The 14,994-nt window shown below is 46.9% G+C and overlaps 1 protein-coding gene across 1 annotated transcript in view; it reads right to left on the bottom strand.

The window, feature by feature from the left end:
* LGR6 (leucine rich repeat containing G protein-coupled receptor 6) overlaps positions 1–6,061 on the bottom strand; it is a 48,803-nt gene extending 42,742 nt beyond the window's left edge. Inside the window, exons 1-2 of the mRNA XM_055819949.1 lie at positions 6,027–6,061; positions 2,809–3,024 (exon numbers count right to left, since the gene is read on the bottom strand). Of these exons, the coding sequence (XP_055675924.1) occupies positions 2,809–3,024; positions 6,027–6,061 (251 nt within the window). The remainder of the gene's footprint in view (positions 1–2,808; positions 3,025–6,026) is intronic.
* Between the last annotated feature and the right edge of the window lie 8,933 nt (positions 6,062–14,994).

The raw sequence follows: 14,994 nt of genomic DNA, 5'->3' as shown, positions 1-14,994 counted from the left end.
GTTCCAAAATTTGTCCATGTGTGATTCTACTGCAGGACTAGTGGACCTCTCTGGGGACTGGGGCTGAAAGAGGTGTTGTGATTCCTGGTTTGAGAGTTCACTTTCTGCTGAATTCAACTGACAGAGGAGATGAGGGACACTAATGAGAACTGCTGTCATGCACTTTATCAGCCTGTCAGCACAGCAGCATGGGGGTTTCAGATGCTTGCTTCTAAATTAAAAAAATATTTTATGCCTGAGAAAGAAGACAATTTTTGTAAAAAAAAAAAAAAATTGCTTCATACGAATAATTGGCTGAAAAATGTTCAGGCCTGTTTCTGTTTGCAGATGCTAAGATACATTCTGTCCTGAATAGACCAGGCTTGGAGATACATCTTCACTGTCCTGTTCCCATGACCCACTCTGATCAAACAAAGTCTTGTGCCATCAGCAGCACAGTGCCAGCATCACAGCACGTGAAGCCCTTGTTATCAAAGCTGGGAAAAGGATGGCATCAATTACTGACACTCATAGATTTCATGATGAGTGATTTGCGTGAGGCTCTGCTTACTGAACACCCTGCAGCCCTATTTGGCAACCTGTAGCAACGATAGGTGGGAATAAGATCAGGGAAATACTCAGCAGAGGTGTAGTTTATCGGCAGAGACTGAATTCCTTAACTTATTCCAGACTGAGGCTTCTATACTCTGCTGGTGGTGCTTTGAGTGAGTGCAGGGTGACCACTCACATCTCTCCCAAAGGCCCAAGGTGTGTGGGGGAGGAAAAGCACACCTCTGCACCCAGGAAGGTCATGCCCTTAGCCATGGTCAGCTGTGTCCATGAGTATTAATCAGGCTGTGTATGAGATGAAAGATTCCCTTGTGCTCCTCCACATCTGCCCTTGGCTCTTCTCCCCCAGGTACTCATTCTAATACCTCTCAGGCAAGAAGTTTCCCAATATTTATGGTACCAGCCAGCTCTTCTCCATCTACGTGCGAATTCAGACACTTGAAGAGAAATGCATGTATATGTCACCTGTGTCCTGGTAGGGCAAGTCTCCTCCTGACCTTAGTGCCTAGCTGGGCTGGCTTTTGGCAGGGGTTGCTTCTCACCTTGGTGGGTGAGTCTGAGGCAGGGAAACATCCCTGCAGGGGTGCAGGAAGAACACTGGGTGACTTTCCACTGGCTGCGTGATGACAGGGCTATGCATGGAAGCAGGGGAGATTTATGGGGCCAGTTCTGCCAAACACTTGTGATGCCACAAAAATTTATCATTGTGTCCCACAGTGCCTGGCAGGATCACACGTGTTCTATTCCAATTGTCTGTGGTGGGACATTATTCTCTCCCTTGTGACCTAATGGTCAATGACTTTTATTTCTTGAGCTTGCCTGTTTAATTAAGGAGTTGCTTTTCACCCAAAGTATGGGATAAGCCAGAATGAAAGCAGCATGCTTTTGAGACTGAAATAAAGCCCCAAATGTCAGCTCACCCGCTGTGCTAGCTATTAAAGCTGAATGAAGTGGTTGCATTATGATGGTCATGGGATGCCTTGTAGAATGAGCACTATTGTGGGTGAAAACTACTTATTTGACATTTCTCAAGTTGCTTTTAGCATTTCTCCTAAATAAGCCTCTATGCTTTGTCTAAACAGCTGAAGTTGATGCTTGATAAAACTCTGGACTGTGCTCTGTCCAAGCGCTTTCTATGCTAGATGGCTTCAGTAAACACTTTAAATTTTGAAAGCGAAATAATTGCTAAACTTTCACTAAGGCACCACATGCTGAGGTTACTTAATACCCTGATATGAACATATTAGCAAATGAAAAGGTAGCATTTCATGTCAATACAGGAGCTCTAAACTAGTTGGCAATCACACCTGAATTTGCTAATCAACACCAAAAAGGTAATGACTAGCTAATTTGCACATGTAAACTTCCTTTTAAAAGCTAAATAATATGCAAGCCTCTGTTGATAGAAAGGATGCACCTCCTGACATAACTGCCAAAGACATCAGTTTGCCTTTTGATTACAGGCTGTGGTGTGTCTGGCTGCCTATGGAGTAAATGTTTCCCTCCTGGGCCAGGTATCTATCTTCTCAGAGCAGCACTGTTCTCTGCATCGCTCTGAACACTGTCAGTAAAATGTTTATAATGCAAACTGGATGACAACAACATGCACCATGGGGTTGTGATCACTGCAAAGAATAGGTTATCTGCATATATAACACAGTTATGCAAATAGGCACGTGCAGGCTTGGACAAGGTGTTGAGGTTAGACCTTTTGTTCAAAATCATATTTGGCCAAAAAATTTTCTTGGCATGTTTTCCAAGAAAAAACCAAAGTTGTTCTTTGACCTGACTGCAAGTTGTTGCAGTTTTATATTTTTTTTTTCATGTTGATATAAATTCCTGTAGCTTTAACACAAGGATTGGAGGGAAAAGAGAAATTATAAGGTTTTTATTGCTTGAATCTTCGGGGGGGGGGGGATATCTGCTGTTTCTATGTACTGATTTATTTATTTTTTTAAATGCAAAACATTTTTTTACTATCAAGGGAGCTTTTTGGCTCTTCAGTGAAAAGTGGGGAAAACATGAAAAAAATCAAAAGAGGCAGATTTAGCATTTCGTATCAAATGGCAAGGATTCCTTGACTCTCAGTGAACAAAATCCCTGCCTGCTGCCCCTGCAGCACAAAGCTGCTCCTGGGGAGTGACCACCAGGTCTTCTTCCCACGGGGGAGGAGGACCCTGTTTGCCAGGCACAGTCAGCACCTTGTCCCAGCCGGAGGATGCTGTGGCTGCGAGGGAGGAACAAGCAGAGAAGGCTTACAGCACCACGAGGCTGCTGAGGTTCTGGAAGGCGTAATCAGGGATGTGCCAGATTTGGTTGAGAGCCAGGGTCATGGCTTGCAGCGCTGGCAGGTGGTTCAGAGCTTGGACAGGGATCTCCGTCAGGGCATTATCGTCCAGCCACAGGTGACGCAAGGAGAGCAGCCCCTCAAAGCTCTTCTCGGGCACCACAGAGATAAGGTTTGCATCCAGGCGTCTGAGTGGAAAAGAAAGGGTGGGGGTAAGTGAGAGACGGATCTAGCATTGCTGTGTGCCCGCAGTGTTATGCAAAGGGAGTTTTGATGCTGAGGGGGATGGATTGATGGCCAAGGAGATTGGATTAGGCTGTAAATAGTGATTAGCATAAGGAGGTATCGGTGCAAGGCTCCTAACTGTGCTTGGAGATGTCTGACCTCTGCCAAGGATGATCATTTCTCGATGGCCATTTAGAGCTGCCAGCTGATGGCAGCTTCTTAAACAAAGTGGTTGAGCTAAGTCCTTTCACATGGACCTACCAGATGGACAGTGGCCAGCTGTGGCTTGCAGGCACCCCCCTTAAAAATGAGCATCAAAGCTGCATCCCCTGGGGCTGGGCTTGCCAGGGATCTGCCTGAGCCGATCTGCAGAGGCACAGCCCTATTTGGGGCACCCCACAACCTGCTTAGACCCACTGCTGTGGGATGTGCAGGACAGTCAAACTGTGTGGCCAAGGCCCCATTGCAGGAGAAAAGGCTTTGTCTGGAAATGCAAAATATGTGGCAGTCCTGCTTGGGGTCCTGTGTTTGATCCGAACTGCCAGAGCTACCTGCAAAATCACCGCAAACGAGTCAGACCATATGTCATGGTGCAGGAATTAAGCCTGTGCTCTCTGTATCGCACATGTTCAGGCCTTTCTTTCTTCTGGATTTGCCAATAGCTTTTTTCTTTTTTTATAATCATGGAAACCTTAAGGCAGTTGAATCTGAGGTTTAATTTGGTGAGAAACTTTAATTTTTAAGACTTGTTTTTGTTCCAAATTAGAATGAGAAGCCAAAAAATATTAAGCTTATTAAGAAAAAAAAAAAGTTAAAAAACTAGGTTTGGAAATCATCTCTCTTAAAGATCTTTTATTTCAACAATGGTGCACAGGATACAATGTGTTATCTTAGATTTAAAAATCAAAATATAAGAGGAAAACACTTCAAATTTGGATGAAGTACCAGGAACCAATTATACCAAGGAGAAAGCAAATTCTGTTTTCCATCCATGGCCAACAGAGCTTATTTTATTTTTCTGAACTATCTAAAGGAAAGATCTCTGAATTCAAATTGCAAAGAGAAAGCACTTTGTCTTAGCAAAGCATGGGAGAAGGTAGTTAACAGAACTGTCACGGCCCAGCCCTTGAATCAACACTCCTCCATAAAGGAACGTGCTATAGAAATCAGTATTTTTGACTACAGAAAGGAATACTTCTGATGAAAATTGGACACTGGAACAGACCCCCAGACGCTGTTTTCCTCCCCCCACCCCCCCAGCAGCAGACCCTTTTCCAAAGAGCAGAGACATTCACAAACCACTTCCCAGCACCCTGCAATAAACTTCTAGTCTGCAGGAGGAGGCCAAATGCCCCACCATGTGCACAGAGCAGGGAAGAGGCCAGGTGCAAACAGTGGTCTCTGTGGGGTAGGGGTGGTATTTCCTGGGTGAAATTCTCAGATGATCCTGGAAAACAAACTTTTTCCTATGCCGCAGAGAGAAGCATTTCCTGCACTGGCTGGTCTGAGCTGGATGGACAAAGCTGGAGATTTGTACGTGGTCAAGAAGTGCAGTCAGACCTTCCTGAGATCACCCTTGGACAACTGCCCTTTAAATGCAGTGTACAAGTCTTGATACAACATCACCTCAAAATGAAATGATACCCCAGTGTGGATTAAATAACTATTTTGTTACTTCCATTTTGCCACATCACCACATTTTTCCAAATTGCAATACGCTTGCATTGCTGCAAAGCAGCATTTCCTGGTGTAATGCTGTTCAGCTGAGAGTTTTTTAGCCAGCTCTGTTGATTCCTCTGTGGATGACAAAAGCACATCGCACCCAAAGCTCAGCTCAGTTGCCACCAGGTTTGAATCTTTGCTCAGAAGACTGACACAAAATGGTGTATATTTTCCTCTTGAAGAGGGTGGGCACATTGCAAGTTCTACCTCAATTTACCTCCTGTCACCAAGACTACAAATAATCTGGAGCACAGTATCATTTATCTTCCCAAGAAGACAAATCCAAAGAATAAAAACCAGAAAAGCAAACCCTACAGCAGCCCAGGGTAAGATTAAAGACTCTATTTGAAAAATTTCATCAAAATGTTTTGGGACAAACAAGAACTTTTTAACCAAAATTAAAACTTGTGTGGGAAATGTTAATCTTTGCTTAATTTTTCCATTCCTTCTTCAGCATAAGAATTCTGTTAGTTTTTGGCATCATAATCTGTTTTTTTTTTTAAAAAAAAAAAAGTACTGCTTACTTTTCTCAGAGACATTCTTTCATCCAAATCCCTATATGTTTACTGAAAATTGTTTTAAAGTGAATGCTCTGTTTTAAGTTTAATTAATTAAAGAACAGACAATGAAAATATCCACTGGGAATAGTTATCATTTTTCAAAACCAAATTAAACTTTCAGAAACAGAGATGCTGAAACAGAGGCAAGGGCTGGTACACCAGGCTGAGCTGTCCAAGGCAGGGATGGTTTGTGGCAAGGCAGCGGGGTGGGCCCTGAGACTGTCTGGCTTTATGTCCCTACTTTGGCCACCAGCTGCTGGGCAAAGCCACAGACGTGAGCCACGAGGGAGTCTAGCTTCAGTGTGATGGTGCCCCAGGTGTTGGGGAAATTTACCGTTAATGCTGATGTATCTGCTCCATGGCTGTTTAGCATATGCTCAGGACAGGCACTTTTTAAAATCCATGTCCATAGGTACGAGAGAAGTGCCAGTGAGGTAGCATGGCTCCTAGGCAGATTTTTGTGAGGTGCTTGGACACCTCCCTGCCTTTGTGGATCCCTATGGTTAGTATAGGCACGATAATTGAAGTTCATCTAACGAGTTTGTTAACTCTTCTGGATGGCCACTAGCTTTGGACATGCTGCAGCTCCCAGCTAGGCTCTGCTCCACGTCTCTGTGCCCTGCCATCAGTGAGAGGTCACCTCTGCAACACCCAAAGGAACCCCAAGTCTTCTGTCCCCTCACCTCCACATGGGCTGCCTGGCGGCAATGTGGAGCATTGTGGGGAGCATGGCCACTGCCCCTGAGACACTGTGGAGAGCAGCACGCTCAGGGAGTGCTGGTGAGCTCCAGCCTCATAACTGCTGCCTTAACCTGGTCCAGAGGGTGAGAATCAGACCCCAGCCAGACTCCCCAGTGAAGAAAAAAGGGAGACTTTCTGCTGGTTGCAATGAGCTGGACAAGGACCTGAGCAACCTCAGAAACAGCAGCCTGCTCGGACCACAAGACAGCAGCTATCTGGAGCTAATGAAGTTAAAATTAGGAACAAGGACGTGTCCAGGTGAAGGTATTTCACACACAGAATGAGGGGCAGGATCCCTTATGTGCCTTTGCAACATTGAGAAGGGAACAGGGAACATGGACTAAGTGATGGCTGCCTTCCTGGTACCAAAAGTTCTCTGGGTTATTTAATTGCTCCTTGGGGAGCTGATGGCTGTTTCTGGAATAGAGGTGCATTCTTTCTAATAAAAGCTGTGCATGTGGGTATTGCTAATTGCTATGGCTTTCAGACAGCTCTCCACTCTCTTCTGGAAGGAGAAAAGCTGAAGTTCTTGGCACAGAGTTGTTAGTAATTATATCAATTATACTAAACAAAAACCAACCCAACAGTTCTCTCCTTTCTTCAGTGTGTGACTCTGGCTCTGTAAGTGTTTTGTTATGATTTATACCTAAGATAATTGGGCTGATTAGTGGGTAAATTGGACAGTGCAGGCTGGGGCTGGCTCCTCACCTTCCATGGAGATGTTTTAATCTTTATTTCACCAAATCACTCAGTTGGTTTTCCTTGCAAGCATTAACCCGTTTGTTGTTTACAGAGGAAGATGCCTCTTTCATGGAGCTGCTGAATGGCTTAGAAGTGGGACTTCATCTCACACCTGCTGTTAGGTCTGGAGAGTGGATGACACAGTGGTCTCCAGATGTCTGCATGGACAAAATTTCCAAGTGACTTCACAGGCTCAAGCAAGGCACTTCAGAGCATCATCCTGTCCATTGGAGGCAAAAGGAGCTGATTTTAAGTGGGACATTCAAGAACAACGGCATATGAAAATCACCAGCTCCTTGAAAGTCTCAGCTTCTGGGTGTAGACCTGCATCTACTGCTGATAGTTATGGGGCATTTATATGACTTCAACGTGACACTTAGTTGAAAGTCCTAAAAGTGCCTGGAATCACCTCAGATTTTACTCCGTTTTTGGTTTTATGGACTACAGGGATGGGGAGAGAGGGAACTGACTGGGAAGCACGTCAAAAGTCCCTTGGCTTTTGGTCTGAGCCATTGACTGTGTCATCTTCGTTCACATCTGTGCTGAGCCATGGTGAGAGGAGCAGGTCAGCACCAAATGCAAGTATGTCTGAGCCCCACCAGCTGCTGCCTTTGCTGCTGCTGCGCCAGTAGCAGCTCTGGGGAGCCAAAGGAACCCGCACGGGGTGGGAAAGGGAAGTCTTTCCTTGGGCAGGGCAGTGTCAGGTAGGCTTCATGTGGGTGCAGGGTTAGGAGCCCAACATGCCTCTGAAGAGCCACTTCATTCCTTTGAGCATTTTCTGTATTTGATAAAGGTTTGAGGAGGAATTGCCTGCCTTCTTGCCAGGAACAGTCTAGAGTTGATGCTAGGACCAAAAATATTTCTAGAAGGGACCAAGCATGTAGGGAAGTCCTTTTCTAATGAGAAAAGGTCAGGAGTGGGAGATTCCCCCTTCCCAGCGTGCAGAAGATAAGCCAATGCAATCAGTTCATCCATTCAGGAGGTCCAGGTGGTGGTGGTGCTATGTGCAGCTGCCAGTGCAGTGAGCATGTCATAAGTTTTGCATTAATTCTGACAGGTCAAGCTACAATCTGAGATCTTTGGTTTCCTGCACCACAGACCCAGCAGTTTTTAAGAACTGTCTTGTTCCAAGAACTGTTTCCAGAGTATTTCAGAGGATGTACAAGTGCATTTCCTAGACATCTGTAAGCACATGCATCCTGTTGTCTGTAACATGACTGGCAGAAGTGTGCAGCAGTGGATAACCAGAAACAGCCCCTCTGTTCCCTAACAGATGTGGTGCAAATCTCAGGCTATGACTGGCAGAAGCAACTTTGCCCGTATCTTTCCAGTTCCTTCTGCCTGTGGAGCATTTACAGGGGGAGCTGCAGCCTAGAAACCAATAAAACCAGAAAGTGCCATGCTGTCAGGAAATATCCTGACTTCTGCTGCTGTGCTTCCTTCCTTGCACACAGTACAGACAATAATAGCTGGCTCTCTGTATGCCTTAGACAAACTATGTGCAGTAACTGGTCTGCAATATAAACTCTGATGTTCCTCCACTGCCTGCAGCCCAGTCACAACAGGACAGTGGGACCTCAAACTCCAGCCCATCCTCCCAGTATTTTTTGCAATATATAGAGCTATTATTTCCCTTGATAAAGTTGGAGAAAACTTTCCACCAAAGACTATACGCAGCGTTGGGTATACTGGGCTGGGCTGTTCTCTCTCCAAACTGAGGAGCTCCACTGCATCTCGACTCTCTGTCAACAGCAGAATATAGGACATAAAAAGGATGGTCTGGAGAGAGCTGTGACCCCGTGAAGGTGTTGAGGCCTGACCCAGCAGCACTGGGAGGCAGAGATGGTTGCCCACCCCTCCCTGAGTCCACCCCTTCCTCGGGGAGTGAGGTGCTCGCTGTCTTCCTTGGCCCCAGTGTGCATGTGTGTCGGCTGAACAGAGCTGATCTCACCAGAAATGTCTAATTGGTGCCTTCAGGCAATCATGTCTCTCTTCCTGTCTGAGTTTATCTTGAAAGGCTTGATTGAGTTACCTCCTATCCCATAATAGGATCTAAGTTCCTTGTAGTAACATAAGAAGGAGATGATGTCACTGCAGCTATTCTCCGATAACTTACTAATGACTGGGGCCAACACCTCAGTTCCTTTCTCAGGCAAAACTCCCAGACACACTGAGTCAGTACCTGGCTTGTGAGCTCCTGGGGGAATGTGCCGCGAGGAGCTGAGGGCACAGCGAGGGAGGATGGCTCCAGAGCCCTGCAAAGCGCCCTGCTCGAAGGCACTCTGTCCCCCTCTGCCAGGCTCCCCTGCAAGCCAGCTCCGTATGGGCTGCGCTTTCTGCGATGCACAGCACCCCATGGGGCCCAGATACACAGAGGTTCTGGGTCCCTGAGCCTGCCCAGACTGCCCAGGTGGGCAGCAAGGGCTCCTTCCATCAACTGATACCAAACGGGATAGGAGAAAGGCAGCCAGGGACGGACTACAGTGCTAACCTGGAAGGCTGGAATCTGGTTTTAATTTCTGCTCTGTCATGCCCTCGAGGTCATAATGCACTGCAGATACACTGGGAGAATGGACCTATTGGAGCGGGTCCAGAGGAGGTCACAAAAATGATCAGAGGGCTGGAACACCTCTCCTGTGAGGACAGGCTGAGGGAGCTGGGGTTGCTTCAGCCTGGAGAAGGCTCTAGGGAGACATTTATAGTGGCCTTTCAATACTTAAAAGGGGCTTATAAGAAAGATGGGGACAGTCTTTTAGTAGGGCCTGTAGGAACAGCACAGAGAATAATGGCTTTAAACTAAAAGAGGATAGATTCAGACTACATATAAGGAAGAAACTTTATGATGCAGGTGGCAAAACACAGCCACGGTTGCCCATAGAGGCAGTAGATGCCCCATCCCTGGAAACACTCAAGGTCAGGCTGGACAGGGCTCTGAGCAACCTGATCTAGTAGATGTCCCTGCTCACAGTAGGGGGATTGGACCAGATGACCTTTAAAGGTCCCTGCCAACCCAAACTGTTCTATGATTCTGACTCTATGAATGATACATTACTGAATAGGTAAATTGTTGCCTTGTAGGCTCTCTGCCTCTGTCACAGAAGAGCTCACAGCCCTCAAGCAAGACTTGCAAGTGTTCACTAGCTCCATTTCCAGGCTGAAAACACTTGTGAAAATCATCTCAGGCAGCAAATGAAGGTTCAAGATGCAAATGTTCCCAGTTGGGTGTGGAACAGGACCTGGTGGAAAAGTTTGCAGGGCTCTGTTTGGACTGCAGTGAGTCTTCCTTCACTCCTGACTTAATGGGACATGTACCTCTGGGAAGCCCTCCACAAGGGATGCTCAGGAAATGAAATCAGAGCAATACCAAGACTCCACACAAAGTGCCTTTGGTACAGACAAGAAGGCTTTGTTATCCCCAGCTGCAGACACCTCCAAAACCCCTCAGGTCAGAACCGTGCAAGAAGGATTGCCAAAACCTCTGTGCAGCTATAGAAACTGCCAACGGTTGGGCAGCTGCACTCCACCGGTGCACCAATTCCCCAACCAGCCCTTTCCCTGGGCACCTGGCATTGCCCCTTTGCCCATGGTGGCAGGCACAGGGAAATGGAGAAGGTGCAGGAGGCAGCCAGAGGCTGAGCAGAGTGGCTCAAAGGTCCACCAAGCACTGTGGGTCCTGCATATTTGCTGGAAAACCTGGTGTTCGTCCAGCACAAAGCTTGCTGGAAAAGAGAAGGGAGAGCAGCTTTTGGGACCGAAGCAACAGGACACACTGATTTCTGCAGAGAGGGGCTCTGAACAGGTGATGGTGCCCTGAGAGCTCTCCAGAGCCAAGCATGTACTGGGATGTAAGAGCCAGCTCACACCTTGAATGCACAAGGGACCAGATGCATCACAAGGACCCTGCCTGGCAGTGGGCACCTGCAGGGTGTCACAATGGGGTCCATGCCTGACCTGCTCCATCCGCTCTCCACTTGCGAGTCGGTGTTGAGATAGGGGTCCAGATGACCAGTCTGTGGTGTTTGACTCAGGCAATCATTGCGAGACTGGCAGTTATCTTGTTTTGATGGACACCTGGGTGGAGACTTCCTCCTGTTGGGGTGCTGGACTGTACCCTGGCATGTTCGAGTGCCTCCTTGTGCTGGGTGAGCATCCATAGGATCCCCTGTGACCTTCCAATGCAGCTGGCTTTGTTTTAGAAATTAAATCACCCTTACCCTTACAGTGACACCTCACACCTCATAGACTATACTGGGGAGAAGCACTGGCCTTTGCTGAGAACTTTGATGGTCATGCATGCGGCGCACCACTTCTCACTGAACATGTGACCCACAGCTGGCCAGATGTTGACCTGGAGAGGAGTGCACAACAGCTCTCTATCTCACCAGGGACTGAGGGCCTCTGGTCTTGGCCCCTCCACAGGTTTAAACAGCATGGCAGCCGTGAGCCCTCCAGAGCCAGCGCAGGGGTCTGGGGGACTGTCTCCTGGCCCCTCTCCGGCTGAGGGGATCCTCCATGGGCCATACACAGCAGCTTTTGAGCCACACCACAGCTGCAGGGCACTGGAACGCTCTGCTGCTCTTTCTGGCAGCTGAGGCTGCTTTCAAGGTGGAACACTGAGTCGTGAGAACAGGGCATAGTCTGCTTGGCTGGGATTTGGAGCTAGCTGTCCAGTGCCCCTGCTCTGCCGCGGGCTCAGCGTGACCCTGGACAAGCTGCTTGGCTTTTCTTCGCCTCCTCTTTGCTCTGTACGAAGGGAACTGTAGCTTTGCCCTGCACTGCAAGGGGCTGTGCAGGTTGCTGTGTCCCTTCGAGAGCAGTCAGCACTGCAGGCGGCTGTGAGGGGACAGATCGCTTGGACCACCTGCAGCCTGGGCTAGCAGGGACCTCCCAGATCATGACAGTGAGCTCTGACTGCCAAAGATACCGTGTCTAATGGAGCCTGTCGTGCACAGGGCTGGCTTCTGCTGCTCCTAGAATTTTGTATATGTGCCTTATATCACTTGGCTAAAAATTAACTTGGTGTTTATCCTACCAACACAGCTAGTATTCCTATGCCTTACCTAATAAGGTGGGACAGTTCTGTACTTTTCACCCCTGAGTCTCACTAGATTGACTGTGCTCCCATCTACCTTGCTGTGGGAGGAACTTCTTGAAGTCCACAGGGTTATGAAAGGGGCAGAGAGTTAAAGATGAGAGAAATGTGTCTTGAATAGAGGACTAAATGTTGCATAGGTGGGTGCCATCTTAATATGTTGTTCATTTCTTGTTTGCCTTCCTACGTCCAGTTTACCTGAAGCTTCTCTGTGGTTCATCAGGACTGCTTGCACATTCAATGCATGTAACATCTGGGACCCATCTTCCTTTTGCACTGACACATCTACTGTATGTAACATCTGGGACCCATCTTCCCAGCTCTGTGGCTGTATCTACTGTAGGTAACATCTGGGACCCATTGCCCATCTTCTCCGTTGAGCCTTCACTGGGGAAATGCAGCATGCCCTGGATACTTACATGTGTAAGTGAGTGAGTTAAGGTTCATGAATCCCCATAATAAAGGTCAATGGAAAACACGTTGGAACTTACTATATGACTCATATGCAAGAGCGTGTATGTGTGTGGATTGTGGATGTGAACTATATTATTTCTTTAGTGTCTACAATGTTCTAGGCACTGGGAGGGCAGTCAAGACAGTGTGTGCCTCTTCCTGAAAGCTATTACAGCCTGAAGTGGGAACTGACAGTGCGTATGAGAGGGCTGTGAAGGTGAGTTTAAGTTTCTGTGTTTGTTAGAGTCACTTCTGAGGGACATTTACGTATGGAAAGCTGGGTGTTGCAGCCATTGCACTGTGGGCAGAGGAGGGTAGGAACAATACAGATAGACAAGCGACCACCGGTTTCAGCCTGGTGTGAATGATCTCTTGAACGTTGAGCCAAATGGGACTCCTGGTTGCCACACTGGATCTCTAGCAGTCAATATAGGAAAGTTTGGAGGTGGCTACAGTACGTAATGGGCATAGCCATGTAGGTATAGCTTCTGCCAGACTGCTAGAAAAATACAGCTCAAGCCACTCAACCTGTACTGTGACCTCTTCACTTGAGAGCACAGCTGGTGAATCCTGGAGGTGTTGGGGCACGGCAAGGGTATCCCTCATCATCACCCCCTTCCAAGTGTGGCCAACCACAAGATCAATAAATGTGAAAATTAGAAAGTGAAGTATGAAGAGAGGAGTTGACTCAGGGGATCGTCATGAACATTAAGGCCCAAGTCAAGATCACTGGCAGCTGAAGAGCCTACACTCCTTGCACTTTTATTTTTGGGCAAGACGATCTCACCTGATAGGTTTCTCTGAGGGCTACACAAGTGTGTGCTGGGTCATGGGGGAGGAGAGATGCTCAGCTCTGCTTTGGTACCCATGCTATGATGATGTGTGTTAGCTTGGTGAGCTGGTTTTGCCAGATAAAAGTGGGGGGTGGGCAGATGGGTATTTTTTTGCTCTCCAGGGGTAGGAAAAACACATCTTACCCAGCCTTATTCACACAGAACTTGAAAGTAATTATAGGGTCTTTCCATAGCCAGAAGAGAAAACTAGAGTCCTTCAGAGAGTGATTCATCCTCTGAGACAGGGCTCTGAGATAACAGAGGTGATTCACCCTCTGGAGATGCTCATCATTTTCCACTGCTGACTAGCTGAGGTGAGTAATATCTAGACAGCTATGGTCAGAGGAGAAAAATCCACCTGGCCGGCCTGAGGGAGATGTGGGCACAAGAGAAGCTTACCTGAAGGGAAGGAAGATTGTGTAGCGAGGCCATGGAGGATGACTCAGAATTTGATTTCCTGCCTGGTGGTATCTTAAGCTCTCCCACCACGAGGGAAGGATCTAGCACTACAGTCACAGCAGAGGCATGAAAACACCAGCCTCCTGGTTCCAGCCACTCGACTTCCCAACTACAAACCTGGCCCAGGCTGCTCTGTGTAATGCCAAATGCCCACATGGCTGACCCCGCTGCTGTTATTTGAAGGCTGCAAGGGGGAGGCAGTGAAACTGCTTGTTAGGTCCCACCAAGAATACAGTGACCAAGCCATAGTTTTTTCCCCTGTAAAAAGAGGGTGATTTCAGAGACAGGGCAGGAAGATTTTGTGCAGCAAGCATCCTCTAGTGTGGAAGCAACTTCTTTAGCATGCTGCCTGCACTGGGGTCTCTTTCCTGCCACAGGCATGCTTTCTGCTGCAAAGTGGTCTGTGAAAGGTGACATTCAAGGTCCTGTGCTCTCAGCAGCAGCAATCACCAAGAAAGTACTTGCTGTTGCTTTGTTTCAGTCTATCTTCAGATTCATCATTAAGAACTACCTCACTGAACTCCTTTTCATTGTGCTCCAGAAAGACCCCATAGCCAATAAATCATGTTACAGGACTGAGGTGGTCTTGCCACAGACAACTTCTGTGCCAACAGATTGTAAGTCACTGCTATGTTATGTCGACTTTTATAGAGTTCTGTTTTTTCCGTAGCTTTCATCCTCTAAACACCCAATGGAAAAAACACCTTTCTTAAACCTTACTCCATCACGTGTGATTTATAGAGAAGAATATTGCTGTTAACAGCAAACTGTCAAATCTCAAATAGATCAAAGAAGTTAAACAAGGGATGAATTGACTGAGCTCTTCAGGCCATGCTTCCAAAGCATGCTTCCAGCCATGATTCCAAAGTAAATTTTTTCTTCCTTCTGTCATAAGAATTTATATACTTGTGAGAATCTAATCAGGTGGGAAGAGCTTTCCTCCTTTGTCTACATCAAAGTCCACATGTTCTCAACTTGCTATAAGTCATTCTTTGCATTTTAATCTCTGGCCATATGTATAAAAATAACTACCTGCCTTGAGGGACAGGGGATGAAGTAGTCTTTATTGCCTTTCCATAAGAATCCAAAAGGTTCCTGCTAAAGATATCAGAGAAGTGGCAAACCAATGGGTTGGAGTAACTGGATTATTTTAGTTAGAGATAAAATGAACCTGTATGCAGGTGAGTGTACATGTCAGGCTGGTTTACTGCTCAGAGATTATGCGTCAAGTAAAGCTGGAGTGAAATCAGAATATAACGGGAAATTATATTTGTAGAAAACATGAAAATGCTTGCAGTATTTTTAAGAACAGTGTATATGACACAGTTTGTC

The sequence above is a fragment of the Falco peregrinus genome, chromosome 16 (assembly GCF_023634155.1).
Source record: "Falco peregrinus isolate bFalPer1 chromosome 16, bFalPer1.pri, whole genome shotgun sequence".
Classification (NCBI taxonomy): domain Eukaryota; kingdom Metazoa; phylum Chordata; class Aves; order Falconiformes; family Falconidae; genus Falco; species Falco peregrinus.
The sequence above is the reverse complement of the archived record's forward strand: the minus strand, read 5'-3'. Positions and strand labels throughout refer to the sequence as shown.